The sequence below is a fragment of the Anabrus simplex genome, chromosome 5 (assembly GCF_040414725.1).
Source record: "Anabrus simplex isolate iqAnaSimp1 chromosome 5, ASM4041472v1, whole genome shotgun sequence".
Lineage (NCBI taxonomy): Eukaryota > Metazoa > Arthropoda > Insecta > Orthoptera > Tettigoniidae > Anabrus > Anabrus simplex.
This window is the reverse complement of record NC_090269.1, coordinates 428,656,194-428,678,778: the sequence shown is the minus strand read 5'-3', so window position 1 is coordinate 428,678,778 and position 22,585 is coordinate 428,656,194. Positions and strand designations below refer to the sequence as shown.

The 22,585-nt window shown below is 37.9% G+C and overlaps 1 protein-coding gene across 11 annotated transcripts in view; it reads left to right on the top strand.

Annotated features, from left to right (window-relative positions):
• The window catches only part of l(1)G0196 (inositol hexakisphosphate and diphosphoinositol-pentakisphosphate kinase), a 543,939-nt gene that overhangs the window by 381,320 nt on the left and 140,034 nt on the right, over positions 1-22,585 (top strand). For all 11 annotated transcript variants that reach the window (XM_067147825.2, XM_067147823.2, XM_067147820.2 and 8 more), the window contains one exon: positions 11,856-12,090. In XM_067147825.2, the coding sequence (XP_067003926.1) occupies positions 11,856-12,090 (235 nt within the window). The remainder of the gene's footprint in view (positions 1-11,855; positions 12,091-22,585) is intronic.

Sequence of the window (22,585 nt, the reverse complement as noted above, 5' to 3'; positions counted from 1 at the left end):
GGGCAATGTAATGTACCTCTCAGAAATGCCTAAACTTCGACTGCAATTGTAATAGTAAGTACCTACTGAATTTACCTCGCACAGTACTAAAAATAAGTAATGGTCCATCTCGTGTAGTTGCAAAAGTTTAACTCTCTAACATTAGAATGCCACAACATCGACACAACACGCCAACACCATAATATAGTGTATACAAAAGAAGATAGTTAATGACACTATTACAATTTTAATGCACCACCACATATAGCACTCGATAATAAGCCTACAATCAAGAATACAACAATAAAATAACTTCTACCTTTGAAAGTTGCAACACCGAGTTTTATCAACCTTTGAATGATAACTAATCACTAGATCTGATCATATAGTTAAATAATATGTCAAAACTTTACGTGTTGGAAAAGTATTTCCTTTTTAAATCTTGTTTTAAAAATGTTTTTATTCGTTTTAAATTTTACCAATGTCTGTTGTACCATATACGTTAATCATTTTTTTACTTTTGACCAAGGCATTAGACCTTTAGTATATTAATTATTCTGATGTCTAATCAAGTTCCTTAAATAACAGCTATACATCAAGTTAATGTTTTTAATTTATAAGAATTTTTAGATTGTATGATATCTAAACAGGTACTGTTTTTGGTTCTGAGGCGATAAGGCCGATGATGCCCTTTAAAAGGGGTGAAACATGTCTCATGTTCATAGTTTAATGATGAAAGAACATTAATCTCATGATTTCTCTAACATGTCAAGTTGGCTCAGTGGTAGCATGTTCACTTCTGAACCTCAAGGTTCAAACCTCACTGCGACACTATATATTATTTTTTCATATAAATAATTATAGTAATAATGTTGTTTGTTTTGTGTCTCACTAACTACTACTATGGTTTTTTCAGATAATTTAAGCCGGACTGAGTTGATGAGGCGGTAGAGCGCTGGCCTTCTGAGGTCAACTTGGCAAATTAGATTCTGGTTCAGTGCAGTGGTATTCGAAGGTGCACATAAAAGAACTACTGCTGGACAAAATTCGTGCATCTCGGTATCTCTGAAAACCGTAAAAATTTAGTTACTGGGACTTAAACCAATTATTAAATATTTATCACTGAATATTGCACTTATAATTATTTGATTTGAATATTACTGACTTTGAAATCACTTTTTCGTTCCTCTTCAGTCAGTCAGTCAGTCAACACTGATCTGCTTTTAGGGCTGTTGCCCTGGTAGTAGATTCCCTATCATTTGTTTACCTAGTCTTTCCTTAAATGATTTCAAAGAAATTGGAAATCTATAAAACATCTCTGTTGGTAAATTATTCCAATCCTTAATTCCTCTTCCTTTGCCCCAATCGTTGTCAAGGTATTTTTTCAGTTGTTCACATTCCTGTAACTTATCTCTGACTCCATGTAGTAAAACATCTGCAAAAAGTCTTATCTCTGATTCCAGTGCTTTCCTCATATAATGTATATTTAAAAAAAAAAAAAAGTTTCCAATAATATTGCTTTGCGCGCGCGCGCGCGCACACACACACACACATGCCAGAATCAGACCTTGTCTAATTCTCTGAGTTCTGTTTTCTAGAAATTATTCACCCACTCACTCTTTTGTCTAGTGCAATAGCGATTTTTCATTAGTAGTCTCGCAAAACCTGTGCTATCAAAAGCCTTGGATAGGTCGGTAGAAATACAGTCCATTTGACCTTCTACTAACTTGCTGGAATAACCTTTCCTACAACCAAACTGCCTTCTATCAAACTAGTTTGTAATTTTGCAGTGGTGTCTAATAGCTTGTAATCATCTGCTTTATGTTTATCACCCTTTTCTTCGTACACTGGGGCTATTATAACTTCCCATTCATTTGGTATAGCTCCTTCATGCAAGCAGTTATCAGATAAGTACTTCAGATGTGGTACAATATCCCAACCTAGTGCCTTTAGCATATTCCCAGAAATCTTATCAATTCCAACTGTTTTTCTAGTTTTCAACTTTTGTATCTTTTCATAAATATCTTTCTTATCGTTGGTAAATTTCGGTGCTAATATGAGTCGCCTTTTTAACCTGGACATTATTCTTTGGACCAACTATCCTTACATACTACTGACTAAATACTTCTGCTGGTGGGTTCGAATCCCACTGTCGGTAGCCCTGAAGATGGTTTTTGGTGGTTTACCCAGCAAATGCTGGGGCTATATCTCAGTTAAGGCTACAGCCAATCCTAGATCTTTCCCATCCTTCCATCGCCGAAAACCTTTGATTTGTTAGTACGACGTTAACCACTAGCAAAAAAAAACCCACCACAACCACTTCTACTTTTGACTTTTGTAAGTCCTCACATCTACGCTACCTTTTCCATTAGTGATCCCTGCAATGTCCTTCATGGAACCTGTTTGTGTCTTATCCCTGGAAGTGCTAAAGTGCCAAACATCGCATTTGTGACTGTAATATTACTAGAATGTCAATGCCACAGCAAGCGTGGTCAATCAGTTAAACCGTTATTCATCTTTTACTGGCGTGTTTGTATCGAGCATGAAATTGAAAGCAAAAGTTAAAGATTTTCATCACTCATTCATCACTAAACGGAAATGACTTATTCAATCACAGGGCAGTGAAAAAGTCTGCTGTTCTTCCCAACTTCCTCTGCAGTCTGTTGCTGTGGAATAGGTATTTCACAAACACACAGGGATGGCCGAGTTAAAAACCAAATGTTCCTGTTGGAGCCATTATTTTGTATTTCTGTAAGAACTGCATCACTTGGTGCAGAGTTTGCAATGAATAAATTGAGTATATTATTTTAGAACGTATCCTAACATATGGACTAGAAACACTGGTAACTAATAAGAGACAAGATAGTAAGATCCAAGCAGTAGAAATGAAATTTTTAAGAACATTGGTTAAAAAGACAAGAAGAGATAGAATTAAAAATATTGAAATCAGAGAAGAGCTAAATATAGAACCGTTAGTACAGAACATTCAGAAAGCAAGACTGATATGGTTCAGACATGTAAAAAGAATGGGAAAGGAGCGTGTAGCAAGAAGGGAATTGGAAAGAGAAGTTAAGGGAAAGAGACCAGTTGGAAGACAGAGAAGAAGGTGGATGGATCAGATTTAGGAGGACATTAGAGAAGCTGGATTGGATGTGGCAGAAGTAATGGAGCAGGAAAAGTGGAAGAACAGAAAGGAGTGGAGGAAGCTTGTTAATCCCACCCGGGCGACTGGAGTGGGACATTGATGATGATGATGATGATGCCAAGTGATGAACTAAACATCTTTCTGTATTATGGATCCCAGCAGTGAGGAATTCTAATTCGGGTATGTGACTTTCCCAGTCTTTATTCTAGGGGTTTGAATCCTGAACTTCAATCTTTTGCTACCATAAATTGCTCCGTTCCTGGAGACCTATGAGGCCTGGAAGGAAAAGTCCGCTGATGACTCAGGGTAGCACTCGACAGCCGATGGAACTGTGTACAGCTCAGAATTTTACTTCCTTTGTGCTGTTCTTCCTGAATTTACATTGAGTGATGCTATGAACAGCATCGAAAGAATAGTTACCACCACCATACGTGGATCTGTACACATCCTGAAATCTCACCTGTTTGGACCTCCATAACCTAAAAAAATCCATATCATCGCTATATTTCTATGTGATAAAAACATTATCTATCCTGATGCGCTTTACTTTGTTCATTGTGGCAACCCCTATTGCGGAAAGTCGTTGATTCGTTCAATAAATATATATTTGAAACCTAAAAGAAATTCTGTGTTGTGTATAAAGTAATTTTTTAAAACAGGTGTTGTTTTCAGTAGTGGTTAATGTGAAAACCTGAATAGTGGAAATGTAGTTCTTCAAAATGTTGATGGTCTGATGCTCCCCAGATATATAAGGGAATTATCCGGTACTTACATATGTATGTTGGGTATTCAGCCTGAAGGCTGGTTTGATCCTCTGCAGCTCCGCCAACAGCTGTCATAAATAGCCTAGGCGTCACTGAAGAGGCATACTAGGGAAACGAGGAGTGAGGTAGTTTCCCGTTGCTTTCCTCACCGAGCCAGCAGTTGCTATTACATATCAGTCTGCCAAGCCCACTGAAATGCATGCACCAACCGACCCTATGAGCGATATTTTCACACCATTCATAACAGGGACTGGCTACATAACGAATGGTATTACTAGCATCGCTCATACCTCAGTCACTTTCATATTGTCAAAGCCAAGGATGAGACTGAGACAGGGCATGAAAGTAACAAATTTGATATAGCCCATACCAGAAGATATAGTGCACTGTAAACACTACATCTCACCAGAAAAGTCATGGTACTTACATAAGCATGTAAAATATGGTTTCCTGTGTAAAACATGTCAAACGTTTCTCTTTGTGAAAGTGATTTAACTTTCCTGTAGAGAAAAAAAGCTCTTGGCATTTGGAAGGTTGATGTACCTATACACACCCTTCCATTTTTCATTGAAATTTGTATGACTGCCAATAATGCTTGACATCATGTTATCCTTAGCTGACTTCTTTGCTAAATTCCTTTGTCTCTGCTTACTTCCAGAAGTGTTGCTTAACTCTTTCTCTCTTTTTCACGTTCTTTTGGATATGAGTTACGATAACTGTCAACTTACTGTAAATACCAGTCCCTTGGTCTGCACCAATGTGCAACCTGTAAACAGTGCTTTGCATCCTTGTGCATGCACAGTGTCTACAATCTGGGACTTCACAGATCATTGTGCCATTACTTATTTCTAGTAGTGTACATTATTCTTTGCTGTCATTGATATTTCTTTGTTCACATTGTGATTGAAGGAGCTGTAACGTATACATGTCGTGCTGTGTGTAGCCTAAGCTTTCCACACTTTATTTCTGCCTTTGATGCAACAGAAGTTTTAAATCGTTTGTTGTTCTGTGTTAAAAAAGTAAATTGTATGTATAGTATGGAAGAGTGAGCTATAGTTACCATGATTTGTATGACTTTTATTGTAAAGATGTATCTCCACGAGAAATATTCGTTGTTATCTTGTGCTTCCCATTTTGATTGTAACACACCTACCTAATCAGATACTCAGCTGGATGGCAGTGAGTCAAAAGTTTATCCTGTTATCTCTCGGGGTAGCTCCTATATCTGGCGTGAAAATCCTCAGCCTCTGGTGGACATATGGGACCTCCTACAGCCCATGAATTTCCTCCCTGTACCACAACATATGAAATATACAATAAAAAATTTACCTTGTGTAGAGTAAATTAGATCATTTGCTCATTTTGAAATTTCCCGAACACTGATTTAAAATTTCTCGAAATTACATTGACAGGCTGTAATAGATGAGTGTCATTTATACATACGTACGTACATACATACATACATACATACATACATACATACATACATACATACATACATTATCATTATAGACTGTTATGCCTTTCAGCGTTCAGCCTGCAAGCCTCTGTGGATGTACTAAACATCGCCACAATCCTCGATTTGCAACTACTGTTGTAGCCTCATTTAGTTCTATACCTCTTATCTTTAAATCGTTAGAAACCGAGTCTAGCCATCGTCGTCTTGGTCTACCTCTACTTCTCTTACCCTCCATAACAGAGTCCATTATTCACCTAGGTAACCTATCCTCCTCCATTCGCCTCACATGACCCCACCACCGAAGCTGGTATATGCGTACAGCTTCATCCATCGAGTTCATTCCTAAATTAGCCTTTATCTCCTCATTCCGAGTACCCTCCTGCCATTGTTCCCACCTGTTTGTACCAGCAATCATTCTTGCTACTTTCATGTCTGTTACTTCTAACTTATGAATAAGATATCCTGAGTCCACCCAGCTTTCACTCCCGTACAGCAAAGTTGGTCTGAAAACAGACCGATGTTAAGATAGTTTCGTCTGCGAGCTGACTTCCTTCTTACAGAATACTGTTGATCGCAACTGCGAGCTCACTGCATTAGCTTTACTACACCTTGATTCAATCTTACTTACTATATTACCATCCTGGGAGAACACACAACCTAAATACTTGAAATTATCGACCTGTTCTAGCTTTGTATCACCTATCTGACATTCAATTCTGTTGAATTTCTTACCTACTGACATCAATTTAGTCTTCGAGAGGCTAATTTTCATACCATACTCATTGCACCTATTTTCAAGTTCCAAGATATTAGAGTGCAGGCTTTTGGCACAATCTGCCATTAAGACCAAGTCGTCAGCATAGGCCAGACTGCTTACTACATTTCCACCTAACTGAATCCCTCCCTGCCATTTTATACCTTTCAGCAGATGATCCATGTAAACTACGAACAGCAAAAGTGAAAGATTACAGCCTTGTCTAACCCCTGTAAGTACCCTGAACCAAGAACTCTCTACCAGCAATTCTCACTGAAGCCCAATTGTCAACATAAACGCCTCTGATTGCTTTTCATAATCTACCTTTAATTCCATAGTCCCCCAGTACGGCGAACATCTTTTCCCTCGGTACCCTGTCATATGCTTTCTCTAGATCTACGAAACATAAACACAACTACCTATTCCTCTCTTAGCATTTTTCAATTACCTGTTGCATACTGAAAATCTGATCCTGACAGCCTCTCTGTGGTCTGAAACCACACTGGTTTTCATTAAACTTCCTCTCAACGACTGATCGCACCCTCGCTTCCAAGATGCCAGTGAATACTTTGTCTGGTACACTAATCAATGAGATACCTCGATAGTTGTTGCAATCCTTCCTGTTCCCTTGTTTATAGATAGGTGCAATTACTGCTTACCTTACCAACACTCCATGCTAATTTTACTACTCTATGAAGCCATTTCATCCCACCCTTCCCACTATACTTCACCATTTCAGGTCTAATTTCATCTATTCCTGGAGTTTATTTACCATCCTTTCCACTTCCTCAAGCATAATTTCCCCATCATCATTCTCCTTCTCCCCATGAGCTTGGCTGTTCACAACACCACCAGGATGATTTCCTTTTACATTGAGAAGATGTTCAAAATATTCCCTCCACTTCTCCAGTGATTCCCTGGGATCTATTATGAGTTCGCCTGAATTACTCAAAACACTATTCATTTCCTTTTTCCCTCCCTTCCTAAGATTCTTTATTACTGTCCAGAAAGGTTTCCCTGCTGCTTGACCTAGCCTTTCCAGGTTGTTACCAAAATCTTCCCACGACTTCTTTTTTGGATTCAGCAACTATTTGTTTCCCTCTCTTTATTTCATCTACGTACAAATCCCTGTCTGCCTCTGCCCTTGTTTGGAGCCATTTCTGATAAGCCTTCTTTTTACGTTTACAAGCTGCTCTCACTTCATCATTCCACCAAGATGTTCGCCTTTTCCCATCTTTACACACAGTTGTTCCTAGGCATTCCCTTGCTGTTTCTACTACAACATCCCTGTATGCCACCCATTCACTTTCTATATCCTGAACCTGCTTACTGTCTACTGTTCGAAACTTCTCACTAATCAGATCCGTGTACTTCTGTCTAATTTCCTCGTCCTGGAGATTTTCTACCCTTATTCGTTTGCAGACAGATTTCACTTTCTCTACCGTAGGCCTAGAAATACTTAGTTCACTACAGATCAGATAGTGGTCTGTATCATCAAAAAATCCCCGGAAAACTCGTACATTCCTAACAGATTTCCTGAATTCGAAGTCTGTTAAGATATAGTCTATTATGGATCTGGTTCCCCTAGCCTCCCATGTGTAGCGGTGAATAGCCTTATGCTTGAAAAATGTATTCATAACAGCTAAACCCATACTAGCACAGAAGTCCAGCAAACACTTCCCATTCCCATTAGCTTCCACATCTTCCCCACATTTACCAATCGCCCTTTCGTATCCTTCAGTTCTATTCCCAACTCTCGCATTGAAATCGCCCATTAGCACTATTGTATCCTTGCTGTTGACCCTGACCACGATGTCACTCAATGCTTCATAAAACTTGTCAACTTCATTCTCATCTGCACCCTCACAGGGTGAATACGCGGACACAATTCTAGTCCTAATTCCTCCAACTGACAAATCTACCCACATCATTCGCTCATTTACGTGCCTAACAGAAACTATGTTGCGTGCAATGATATTCTTGATAAACAGCCCTACCCCAGACTCTGCCCTTCCCTTTCTAACACCCGTCAAGTACACTTTATAATCTCCTATCTCTTCCTCGTTATCTCCCCTTACCTGAATATCACTTACTCCTAGCACATCCAGATGCATCCTCTTTGCTGACTCAGCCAGTTCTACTTTCTTTCTTCCATAGGCCCCATTGAAATTGATATCTCCCCATCGAATTCCATTTCGTTCGCCAAGTTGTTTCCAAGGAGTCCCTCGCCTGTCAAATGGGAGTGGGACTCCGTTACTCCCATAGGTCCGATGCTTGCTTAAAATGTTCTGAGCTCGGTAAATTCATGAAGCAGGATGCTACCCTACTTGCACATAGTCCAAGTGGGGATCTCTCCTCTAACGGGTTATGGACCACCAGTGGATTGTATAGTCCTAGCCGCCTGAGCACAAGGAAGGCCAGGACTCAGAATATGTCCAAGATGCCCACTCACATTCCATAGCAACTGGTATCCCGACTCTCAAGACCACTTACTAGGCCACTCAGCCGTTGCCCATGGTTCACGAGCTAGGACGTGACTACAGTAACTTTAGATGACATCTGCTTCATTAGGAATGGAAAGTAATGAGACAAAGCTCTTTGAAGCTGTAAGCTTGGAACTGTGAGTGAAGAAGTAATGTTATTTTAAGCAGATCTCCTGGACAACATATTGCTATCCATTGTTACAAACTCAGTCAGTCAACAAAATCAATTACTACAGTAATCAACAGAGAGCTAAACTGTGGACTCTTGAGCTTCCCACCTAATTAAATTAATCATAGCGTACTATTATATTTTTGTTCTTATAACATTCAGTGAATGAAACATCATAATTTTGGTTCGAATGCAATGTAGTTTATGGCCACGCTAATTTCTCTTAAGCAAAATAATGCTTTGGGCTATGCTTCATAGTTTCTATTGGTGAAAGGTGCATCTTGAGTAGTAATTTAGTTGGTAATAGTGTATATTTTCTATGTAATTAACTGTTTCTTTTGTAGACAGGTAATTCCAAATTGAACTTCCACTTTGTCTTCAGTTGCAAATAAAGTTAATGGAACAGGAATTTTGTTGGTTTGTAGTTAACTGGCAGAAGTTTTAGGGTATTGAAATTAGTTCACCCATTTTTGGTTAGCATTGTGTGTTGCTCTCAAAGGTGACCCCTCCTCGCTCCTCAGTGACATTATCAACAGAGTGGAACTATTTAATGTTTTGTGGATGTTCATCCACTCATTTGACGAATTGGTCCTCAGGCTAGTTTTCTTCCATTTCCTCCATTCCGGCTTATGAAAGAACTTCTCAGCCATTCTCTGTACTGTTTCCCTGATATTTATCCTCAATAGAAATTGTGAAATTGTGGTGTCAATGTGTGTAATGAATGACATTCTCTGTTTCACAAGCGGATCTTCAGGTAGACAGGTCATACTTGTAACCATTAAATGTGAATGTCCCAAAGCATTTGGAACAAGTATCATGGCAAGGAAATTGTCTTTGACGAAATGTTTTATTCTATGTATATTTAAGTAAGAATATTTGTAATGGTACAGTTGTTAGGTTAAAAAAAAAAAATTAAAAAATAGAAATGTCGTGTAGGAAATAGGACCTGTTCTTATTTTTTTTTTTTTCATATCAAAATAAAAATGAAATGCTAGCAACAGTAACATTGTGAATTCATATACCTGTACAGCAGAATTTCAACAAGCAATCGCTATATTACAAGACTCGGGTGAGTGATGTGTTCCCTTTTCTCTTCGTTAATGTTTAGTTGATATAAAGGTCTTGGAATTTGTCAAAGTTTATTTTTCTCGAGAATGCCTGGATATCCATTCCAACGGCTTCGGGATATTCATATTCGAGGAATCACCTCCATATCAGATAGATGTGAGAAACATCCGTGACCTACCTACCTACCTACCTCCCTCCCTCTGTGGATCGAGGTACCTGGATAGTTTGCTTGAAGGGCAGATGTCAACATGTAAGAGACCTCTGGTGGAGGAGCTCAGGCAATTGAGCACTGGCGTACTGAGCTCAAGTTGACTCAGTCCGGTGTTATTTGAAGGGGCTCAAATTGATCAGCCTCGTGTTGGTAGATTTACTGGCACCTACAAGAACTTCTGCAAGACAAAATTTCATCACCTTGAAGTCTCCAAGACCTGTACAGTTAGTTGGTGGGATGTAAGACTAACATAACTTTTAACTAAAACTCGGCCATAGATCGCTCAACAGAGATCTGGTAGAATAAAAAAGAACATTGAAATTGATGTGCAGGCAGCCTAAGTGGCTTAAAATGCCTGACTTTGTAGCTGAATTATTATTATTATTATTATTATTATTATTATTATTATTATTATTATTATTATTATTATTATTATTATTCTGTTGACCAACCTCTTTTGATTCATCCTTCTCCTTTTCATTTTTCTTAATTTTTTCAGTAGTTTGATAGTGTTCCTGGTTTGATGTCAATTAGAAGGCATGTTGGTCCTTTTAGAACATTTTTGTACCCAAGATATTTTAAGGAATCTTCTTTCTCTTTTCTCAAGTCTGAGTCTGCCACCGTCTTGTCAATTTATTTCTTATAATTGCACTTCAAATATGGAACAGAAATGAAATTCATAGCTTATAATCTGCCTGCCTTGTCAGTGTTTCCATGCCATAAAGGCACTCCATTGTGATCACTGTGCAGTAGTGTTTTCATATATCTTTAATAGAGGTGTCATAGCATAGTGTGAAGGCCATCTCCATTCTCCTCAGCCTCTCTTTTAATGGCTCCTTTTCATTTCCTTTGGGAGTGAGAATTTCTCCCAGGTATTGACATTTATGAATGTATTCGATGCCCCAAAATTGACTTATAATTCTGTCCGTGTCATTTGTTTTGTCTGAATCTATGAATGCTGTTTCTTCAAAGAAATTTGCGATCCAATTTTAGCTGCAATATTTTGTACTTATCTGGCTCTATGGCTAAATGGTTAGCATGCTGGCCTTTGGTCCAGAGGGTCCCCGGTTCAATTCCCAGCCAGGTCATGGATTTTAACCTTCATTGGTTAATTCCGATGGCTCGGGGACTGGTTGTGAATACAGTCTTCATTATTAGATGAACTCGAAAGACCTGCACCAGGCCTCTTCGGAGGCCTTTTTTTTTTTTTTTTTTTTGCTGAGTGTTTGTTAACTGATCTGTGAAGGCTACACTGTCTACATGACGGCAGACATCCCACAACCTGTCTTTACCCCATTCTGAGTTTAATTTCATTCTTGAGCTCCATTTCCTGATGACCTTTTCTAGTATGCAATTAAAGAGGAGTGGAGAAAGGCTATCTCCTTTCTTAGACCTGTTTATATCTCAAATGGATTAGAGAGTTCATCTATAAACTTGAAAAGAAGTTTTCTGTGAGGGTCTGCCTAATATTATAGCCAAGGGTTTTTCATCAGCTCCAAACTCTCAGCGAACTTTCATGAATACTCCATAATCTACAGAATGTCATCATCTTGTTTCTTGTAAATCTTATTTTGATTATTGATTTTAAGATATATGTTTTTCTGCATGTGTGTGTGTGCCCAACATTTTGTATATCCCCAAACTTAAATTAGTCGATGAAGGTGTTTCACGTGTATGATAGTTAGTCGAAGTTCACTTTTGAATTACCTATAGAACTCGTGTATGGCTATCGTACTATAGTGCTTTATATTAATTCTGCCCTGTTGCATGCTAACCAGTGTGCTGTTACTTGTTCTTTCTTTGACATTCACTGCTCTCTGTAGGCGAATACGCAGGTACGCAAGGTCTCGGGCTTCTCCGCCTCCACTCGACGTTCAGACATGACTTAAAGATATACGCATCCGACGAGGGCCGTGTTCAGATGACTGCTGCCGCTTTTGCCAAGGGGCTGTTGGCCCTCGAAGGAGAGCTGACGCCTATATTAGTGCAGATGGTGAAGAGTGCCAATACAAATGGTTTGTTGGATAATGACTGTGATTCCAGCAAGTACCAGAACATGTAAGTGAGCATGGATACACACATTTCTTTACTGGGCAAAGTAACAGTGTCCAAGCTTTCAAAATTAGCTCAATGAACTTCTATTGTACAGTTCTGTTCAAAGGCCCTCCTTTTTCTGAAATGTCAAGAAGACAAAGCTTGATAATACTCTAAGTGTCATGAGGTATTAAAAAGTAAACAAACAAGCTTTGCATTTTTTTTTCATAGAATGCAATTATTTAAAATATTAAAATCAATGTCTATTCATCCATTCTATAAAACTACACGGTTTGCATCACCAAACCAAACATCAGACCTCTAACTTGAATATTTTCTGAGAAAAGTGGACCAAAACCTGTAATAAATTTTTATTTTTAGTAAACACACCCTGAATTAAATTAGACAGTGTTACTTTTAGAGTTATCATAACTGTTTGGCTTACTTTGGTTCAGAGGGTCCCAGGTTTGATTCTCGGCTGGATCAGGGATTTTAATTGCACCTGATTAATTCTCATGACCCGGGAACTGGGTGTTCATGTTTGTTCCAACACTTTCCTCTTCATATTCAGACAACACAGTACACTACCAACAACTACAGAAACACGAAATAGTGATTACATCCGTCCACACAGGGTTGGCGTCAGGAAGGGCATCAGCCCTTAAAACGGCCAAATCCACATGTGCGATACAGTTGTGGGAAAAGCAGCATAAGAGGAAGAAAAAAATAACTGTTAGGCTTAGAAGTTATTTTCCAACTTTTCTGACAAATGGAAGTTCTGTACATGAAATACTGTAGAATAGGTGTAAAATGTGTCGCACTTACATCCCAGTGTCCTTAAGATTCATCATTCTAATCACTGGTGCTTGAAGAATGCAATGAAAGAACAGTAATGTTATCATTGTCACTGATGTGCGATATGCTGGTATTATGTGATACAAATTCTTATAATTTTATTGAATATCACCTGTTCAGTAATAATAATAATAATAATAATAATAATAATAATAATAAGAATAAGAAGAAGAAGAAGAAGAAGATCTTCGATACGGACAAAAAGTGAAATTTATAACCTGCAATGTTGGTATTATGTGGAAACTTCATTTTTCATTTAGTTGTAGTTTGAAGGTGCTATTCCTTCTTTGGCCCAAAAAATGTGGTAGAAAACAGTTTTGTTTGCAAGGCCATATGCCTTGTTCTTGTTTAAACTATATCTAATCATAAAAGAAGTCTTAAATTGAAAATTTGAATTTAGAGGCCGAGCATAAGCTTGTTAGTAAAGGTGGTGGTGGTAATTGGAACAAAATAAAATGCTTGTTTCATTTCAAGCATCTAAACTTGATACAAGGAGTTTGTGTTGATTGGAAACTAACTAAAACAGTAAAAATGCCATTGCTGAATAGCAGAATGTTACATCAAAGATAGGATGGAGTTTTATTTCAAAACAGTCAAACAACTCACAAATATTCCAAGTGGTTTTATATTTATAACTGCACTTATCTCTTCAGTGCTACTATCTATAAAATATTCTGAAAATATTTACAATCCATTGTCACATCAAAAAAAAAAGGAATGAGTTGGTTGTCATTATAAAATTTAATTTGACTGGTTGGAAACATACACTCACTTCTGTGATACATGATTTAGTGAAATAAATATTCTATGTGGTAATGGCAGCAATTACAGCAGTATGTTATTACTTGACAACAAACAGAACTAGCATTCAGCTGGTATAGTTCTAACTTGGTGTGCCTCAGTAGTAACGCAATTGTGATAAACAGACATAACTAGAAAACAATATTCTCTCACTCATGGGTAAATAGTACGAATATCGAGCTCAAATTTTTTTACGATTATTATTATTATTATTATTATTATTATTATTATTATTATTATTATTATTACTACTACTACTACTACTACTACTACTACTACTACTACTACTACTACTACTACTACTACTACTACTACTACTACTACTACTACTACTACTACTACTACTACTACTACTACTACTACTACTACTACTACTTGTGATGTACATCCATTTAGTATTAGTAGGTATTATTATTTACGTAGTCCATATTGTGTGTGAGGTTATGTCATGAAACATGTGCTGTACATAAATACAACCTGTGACAATAAAGTTCGATGGATAGTCCTGCACTATCAACATAGATGAACAATGCATGACAGTGATCTTGCTGTCCTTCAAAAATAGCCCCCTCCCATAACTATGCACTGCTGAGATCGGCTATACATGTCCTGGAAACTTTGCAAGAAGGCTTCCTTTGGAATGGTGTTCAAAAGCCTCATCACATTTCGTAGGATGTCAGGAATATCGTCAAATCTCTTTCCTTTCAAAGCGAGTTTGAGTCGTGGGAATAGGAAGAAGTTTGAAGGATTGAGATCTGGCGAGTATGGAGGATGTTCAAGTTGCACCACCCCCTTTCTTCGCCATGAACTGTTTGACGATATTCATCCTCAGTGACAATACAGTTCAAGAAATTTGGTGTCGCATCCGCCGTTTCAACAAAATCCTGTGAAGCGTCTAAATGTGCCTGCTTCTGATCGTCAGTCAAGGGATGTGGCACAAGACGAGAACACGTTTTCCTCTTCCCTAACTTCTGGGTAACGATTTGTCACATGGATTCACGGTTAATCTGTAGTTAATCCGCTGTCATGCACACAGTTAATCGCTGATCGTTCGTGATTAATGTCCACACCTTCTCATTGATTTTGTCACTCTGACGGCGGTCGCCAGTCTTCCGCTACGGGGGTTGTCAGAAACACTTTCCCAGCCTCCTCGAAAACGGGCGAACCACTCGTACACATACTTCAAGGACAGTGCTTGATCTTCATAAACACGTACCAGCATCGTATGCGTTTCTTTTGTTGTCTTGCCAAGCTTAAAACAAAACTGTACATTGATCTTTTGGTCGTTCATGTTCCTGTTCACAGTTCAGAACCAATGCACTAAACACGCAGTGTGTCAAACAGGTCCTACACGGCACGCACACGATGCTCAACTGAACAACGATGGGAGCAGGTGGTCAAAATCTGGTGCTATGCGGGTGCAGCGATATGTGTTGCCAGATCGACCATTCTGACTTCATTCACCAAACGTTATTGTCACAGGTTGTATTTATATGAGTTCAGTTAATGTAAATACCTGTAAATTAATATATCATATAATTTATTCTTACCTGTGTATATAATTTGTAATCCACTATGGTATTTTGAAACACACTGTAACTTCCAGAAAGGCACTAGGTGATGGTAGAATGTTCTGTACATTATAGTCTATGTATTAGGCACTCTAGAATTTTCGAGAAGGTATTTTTTTGTAATGTAGCTTTCTAGAAGCCTGGCCAGGCATGTATATAAGGAGATGGTCTTGATAGTAACGACGAGTTATTGTTCAGTAGAGTAATGGTATAGCAAGAATATACTTGTGACCTTGTGTTGACATGCAGTGGTTGCAGTCTCCGTGTTGAAGTGATTGTCATTTGTCTAGAATGGCAGCTTTGTTGATGTAAGTGGTTTTTTAAAATTATTATTATTATTGTGATTAAGGTTATGTGTGTATTAATTTGTAAATAGATGCGAATAAATAACTGTACCAACTGACAGCATTCATGTGCGTCTTTGTGAATACGTTAGTAGTTGGGTGGTACCACGTTGTGAGGCCAAATCACATGATGCAAGTAGCATTCAGTTGATGATGTTTGATGTACCAAAGTAAACCAAATCGTGAAACTTCGTGAAGAAATGAAAACTCTGGAACAAAGTAATGAGAGACAGAAGATTTCAAAGTTAAAACGTAACTGAGACAAGGGAGTGTGTTGTCACCTCTCATATTCTTCCTCTTCCTCTTCCTCTGAAGGTTGGCAATCATCATGGCTATTGAAGTCTTCGAATCTGCCATATGGACAAGCGACATTGTGTTCGGCTCTAATCAGTCCCTCAGGTTCTTCAGCTGGGAGATTCTTCTTTGGCCAGGTCTCATCATCCTGAGACCTTTCCCTGCATCGCCAAATGTGGGATCCTGTACTATTCATTGTGCATCATATGTCCGAAATACAGTGGAAGTCCATAGTGAGAATTCATAACAGGGAAAAATTTACTCGCTATAGCAGATTTTTGTTGTATCAGATTTTTCATAAAGTCGGGGAGGGGAAGGAAAAACACACACAAAAATAGGTATGAAAACTGCAATGGTCTGATTGCAGAAACAGTATCTAGACGATGTTTATGGTTAAACGGTGTCTTAAGTATGGCTGCCGCATTGCAAAGACTTTATTTTATCAGTTAGACACAGTCTTCAAACTATGTTTAACAGGCGATGTTTAAATACTGCCGATGGCACTGTTTAACCTTGAATTTTAGGAATGGATCACAATCAGAGGTTACGTACCATGAAACATATATCATGATGAGATGATTCGGGGAAGAAAGGTTAGTCCAACGGCCTTCTGTGGATTGTTGCAAAGGAGGTACAATTTTGATTTTCAAAAGATAATGTAAGGAACTTGTTTCTTGAGCCTGACCCAAGGGGCATTTCCATAACTGCTAACGTATAAATGTGAAAGCAAGAGCTAAAATGTTTCCCCCCATTCAGTGCTCATTTATTGAGACAATAATTACATAGATTCGGGAGTAGTTTCAGTCTCTCTAGACACCATTTTCAGCCAAAATTATAATGTTAAAAACAAGTCATGACATACAGTAATGGCCGGTTTCTGGTATGACAGTTATCTGTAGATGCGTAGTTATCAGTGACTTAACATGGTGATATGTTTAAAATGAGTTTCCGAAACAACAGTTATTGGCTTCTTCACAGTTATCTCCGCAAGGACTGGTAACTGCAGCTAGTGCTGTAGTTACCTGTATGTTAGAACTTATTCCAACAAATACCGCTATGAGGCGCCACTCCATACCGTTTCGTACAAGGTCTTATATTAGTTTCGTAAACATTAGAAAGTGATAATGAACTGGTTATAATATATTTACAGTCATTCGTTGTAGTTTTAACGTGCTTTGGTGTGCTGTACTCGACGATATTTCGGTTAGTACGTTTACTTCCATGTTATTACTGGCTTTAATCACTGATTCCACTTGTGTGGTGTCATCTGTCCCAGCTGTTTAGGTTATAATCTCCCCGGAGCATGCCGCCTCTACTGTAGATATATCTTCCAATATGGGAAATGAATCGTCAAATAAAATAGAACTCGAGTCATGACTGTACTGTAGATATATCTTCCAATATGGGTAATGAATCATCAAATAAAATAAAACTCAAGTCAAATGGAATTTCGTCAGGCTCTAATTGATCTTTCAGTGTAGCTATATTTGCCAGGCTTTGAATCATGGGTCCCACCAACAGTTAGTGAACATACTCTGATATTATGGAGTATTTACCATTAATATTTACATTTGTACCGCTATGCACTTAATATAAACCTGCTGAATAATAAACATTGATTTTCATTGCTTTTTTTTTAAATTCTATTATATCCTTTAACCAGTGACGTGAGGTCTCATAGACTCCCAATAAAAAAAAAAAAAAAAAAAAAAAAAAAAAAAAGGGCTTCTTTAATTAAAAATCTTGCAGGGAGCTGTAGTTTGTTACCTTCTTATCTGTTTCAACACACTTCACACCCTGAGTCAGGGTTAGCTCGCTACGTTCGACTGAAATTCTCAAGTGGACTTAACGTCAGCAGTTACGAGAGTATTTTTGCCAATGCATGTTGCGTGGTCAGTCAAAAAAAAAATCTGCAACAACTGCAGCGAGAACAGATAGATATCGCACCGTCAGTGCAGAACTTTAGTGCCGGAATGGTAGGTTCCAAAGAGTGCGGCACGTTTCCATTTATGTGATTATTATCGTTTACGCTTGTTGTGTTCTGGATTCGTGAAAAGTGATCTGTTTGGTAATTGCGGTGTATTTTTATAATTTTACTGACGACAACGATCAAGGTGAAATTTGAGACGGTCTGCATACTGTGAACAAGAAAGAAGGGAAAATAATATATACCTAATTTTTGCATTATTAGATGATACATATTTTCATATTATGAATCAGATTGATTGAGATGACTGTGTACATATTTGCCAACCATTTTTCATTGTAGAAAACTTCTGCTAGTAAAAGTAACTAGATATTACCAAAATAACCCTAAAAACATTTGCGTAGAGACATCTATTGGAGGACAAGAGATACTAAACATGACGATAACTGTACTGTTTATTACCAGGGCTTATAAATCTGGATTTAAGTTTCCAGAAACTCATTAAAGTTAACAGCACAGTTGAAGTTACAAGCGCTTTTAGGTAACTCACAGGTAACTGTGGTGTACCAGAAACCGGCCATAAGTGTTATACAAACTAAAAATGTAAAATGTATCGTCGAAGTTCTTTACAAGACAATGAAAGCTATGTTGAATGGAAAACATATGTAATTGCTCTTCAGTATGGGTCATTATGAAGTTTATTGCTTATGAACAGTCAACATGACAACAATTCTTGGTAACCAATATATTTTATTCTTCTTGGGATAATTTCCCAAGAATAATAGGTTGCATCAACTAAATCCATATCAGAATAACTTGTCCTGGTCATCACATACATCAGCCAGGAGGGATTCTATTATAATATATTTACTGCCAAGTAAGTACATGTTATAGTGACACTGCAAAATAGGTTCTGTTGTAGGATTTTTCTTTTCAGATTCTCATGGCACTAATTCAGATACGTTTTTGGCAATGATGTGACAGGAAAAGGCAAGGACTGGGAAAGAAGGGCTGTGGCCTTAGTAACAGCCTCAGTATAGTAAAACCACATTAGTGCATTCCTCATTAGCACGCCGTAAACTTGAAGTCCCGATTATCACTGTATTAAATCTATATAAAAATACGTCACTCATCGCGTCATGAAGTTTTGTTATTATCGCTTAGTACGATCACATATTTCCTAGCCCTGAAAATGTTATTTGTTATCCCTTGTGAAAGGAACATGATTTCCAACTCAGGTAAGAAAGAGCCCTTGCTACAGTTGCATAATAACGGGAAAAGGCCTTGAATTTCTGAACTTCACAGGATAAGTTGAACCTTCGGGAAGCAAGCCGTTAGCTCAGAAATATTTAGTTTGGCTTGCCAGTTAGCAACGAGATTGCTGAATAACACAGTGTGCCAGTCTGTGCTTGTATTTCGTATTTCATTCAGAAATTAAAAATTGATTTTGTGTTGAGTGGTACAGTGAAGGGTAGCGTATATTTGTCGCCTGATAGCCTACATCTGGATTAAGAACACAATCGTCTGAAGTTGACTAGTGTGGTATGTGTATGCTCTGTGAGAGCCTAGTTATGGATTCAGAAAAAGTCATGAAATTCCTTACTAATGAAAACAAAATCCATCCGAAAGTGGACTAGCACCCGCAACTTTAAGCATGCAGAGATAGCGCAAAACTCACACCTTCAAGTTTTGACTTGATAATTCGAGTTGGTCGAATCAACGTTTCAAAATGGTGGCCAAAGTCACAGTCGCAGGTCGCACATGGTCGAGTGTAACCCCAAAGTTATTGTCTAACCGTGTGACCAGAAAATAATGTTTAATAACCCACTGGTCCGAATTAAAAGGCTTGTACTACCATTTGTTTAAGAAAGAGTATGATCTGCAATAATACCTGATATTTTCATGGCCCTTCATACAAATGTTCTCATATTTTTATTACGTTTTTCACACCTTTCAGTGCACTCTTATTTTATAAAATCCCCAGCAGAAAATGTTATTCATATTTGTTCTCTCATGTTTTCCACACTTTTTAATAGTATCCTCTCATATTTAGAAATGGTAAAATTCGTTTTTACTGTTCCCGCGCATGCACAGCATAAAGTGCCGTCCTGTCAGAAAAAATTGTATCTAGTATTTCCATATCCATGTTGGATAGCTTTTATTCGTGTATTCATTAGTACGTTTTCTCGCTTAACATGTTCTTTTCCCTTGTCCCCTGCAGAAATGTCTTAATGAGGTTTACTGTATTTGGCTGTTGTAAAAATGGGGAAACTATGGGAAACAATCTTCAGGACTGCCAGTGGTGAGTTACAAAACTACGATCTCCACAACGCAAGTCCATACCGCTCATTCATTTACAGAGTAGCCATCTTCCCCTTATGGATACTATCTAGATTACACTCACCATAACAACAACTCCGTACAGTGGTGTGTCACTTTACTCTTCATTTCATTTCCACATAATGTAATATTCTTATCTGTGGGTGTGTGGACAAGTCATGCCCATGTTTAGCCATATTTGTATAACATGTAAGACAGACGACAGCTGACTGAAGTTTGGCATGCGCACAGACGAATTTCATTGGTTCAGACTGCAAAATTGCTGATGATGTAAGGGAAGAATTAAAGTACATATTTCTCCAGCATTTTCAAGAAAGAAGATCCCTTGCATATGGATTTTATCTCAAGCTTGAACATTGACTTTTTGAGTGTTTTGGCTCAACATGAAGGAACATTTTATCTAATCATTATTATTATCATCAGCAACATCATCGTGAGTGTGTTTATTTTGTTTGCACCGATTTTTGTACTTCCTCATTTTAGCTGAAGATGTTCCGCATTTGGAACGAAACATGTACTTCTTTTAAATAATGTAACTTGATTTTAAGCTGGAATATGTTTTATAATTACATAGACTAGCAGTAGAAAACAAATAAATATTGGGAGATGGGATTCTTCGTTCAACCTAACCTTAGTTGCAAAGAGTGCACGGACAATACTTCTATTTCCATTTTATAACCAATATTGAAACGTCCAGCTAAACAGAGGCTGAACATTGTTCATGCTATGGAACATCGCGCGTTACTTAGACGTTGTTTAGATAGACATTGGGCTGATTGCAGAAATGATGACTAGCAAGCATTTGTTCCATTTACCACGCCTAATGCTAGGCCCGCCCAATCCAATTTGAGTAACGCCTCTCTAGCAATAACACAGGCGCACAAGTTAAAATGCACTCCCCTTTCCCCTCTATGCTCCTCCCCTCCGTTACCGCATCAATACTTCACTAGAAGTAACAAGGTTAGTCGTTCAGACGCAACCGGAACAAATGGATCCAGCTAACATCTGACTGGACAAGTAAGTTTGTCCACATTTATGGGGTATTACACTTTCATCTTTACAATTATTATGTGGGCTCTACATTCATCATTCTAAATTCCTTTTTCTCTTATTCATTTACAGACAATACTCATAAATCCTCCCAGGGGTAGAACAATGTACCAACGGGAACATTAATCCGACAAGAATCGCACAAAATTCAAAGAAACATTTTATCAGATGAGGACCTGACTAATGAATGATATTGACAACATGTTCCAACACACACGTTTTTAACCTCAAAAATAATACCATCCAACCATGCTTCTTTCTAATGGGATATCCAAGCCCAACAAGATCGACTTTATACCACGGTTCTGGTTTTATAGCTGTGTACTTACAACATAGGTGATCATAACCACCTTTGAATGAACACATTTGTATCATCTATCAACCTAATGGTTCATCCATACAGTTGGAGAAGTTCCACTTTATGCTTTGGACAATTTCTAGTCATTGTATGATAATTTTAATTGCTCCCTTGTCACCAATTCTGGATTTTAATCAATGTACACATTTTAAATCTATGTAAATATCACCTAAAGCACAACTTTTTGTAAAAAAAGAAAATTTTAAGCATAAGACCATTGTATTTAGTTTTAAGATCTAATGTTTAATTGGTTTAAGGACTTGACCTTAAGATTATTATTAGGCTGAAGATGCCCAAAACTAGGTTGAACCCTGTACCTAATTAGTATATGTAATTCATGTAGGATTTAATCACTGCAGAATATAATTGTATTGAATAGGTGGGCACAGTAAATTTTATTCTTGAAAGAATTTCACATATAGTTGTAATCCTTCGTCAATGTCTGCCTAAACAATGCCTAAGTTACGCACTATGTTCCATTGCGAAAACAGTGTTCAGCCAGTGTTTAGCTAGATGTTGTTTCAATATTAGTTTGAACATTCATCCATCTTCATTATAGACAGTTATGCCGTTCAGTGTTCAGTCTCCAAGCCTCTGTGATTTTACTAAACTCTGCCACAATCCTCTATTTGTGACTAACTCTGTGGTTTTGTTTACTTCTATATCTGTTATCTTTAAATCATTAGAAACTGAGTTAACCATCGTCGTCTTGGTCTCCCTCTACTTCTCTTACCCTCCATGACTGATTCCATTCTTCTTCTCGGTAACCTATCCTCCTCCATTTGCTTCACATGACCGTACCACTGCAAAAATGGGTGCAGAAGGTAGGAGGATCCACTTGCTTGTGGACAGATGTACAGAGTAACCCTCCTGAAAAATGTAATTCTAGAAGTTTTCCCAGCAAATTACGCAAGTGAACTGCACTGTACTGTGTAGATAAACACCAAAGGTTGCAATGAAGATCCATGTTTTATTGGTG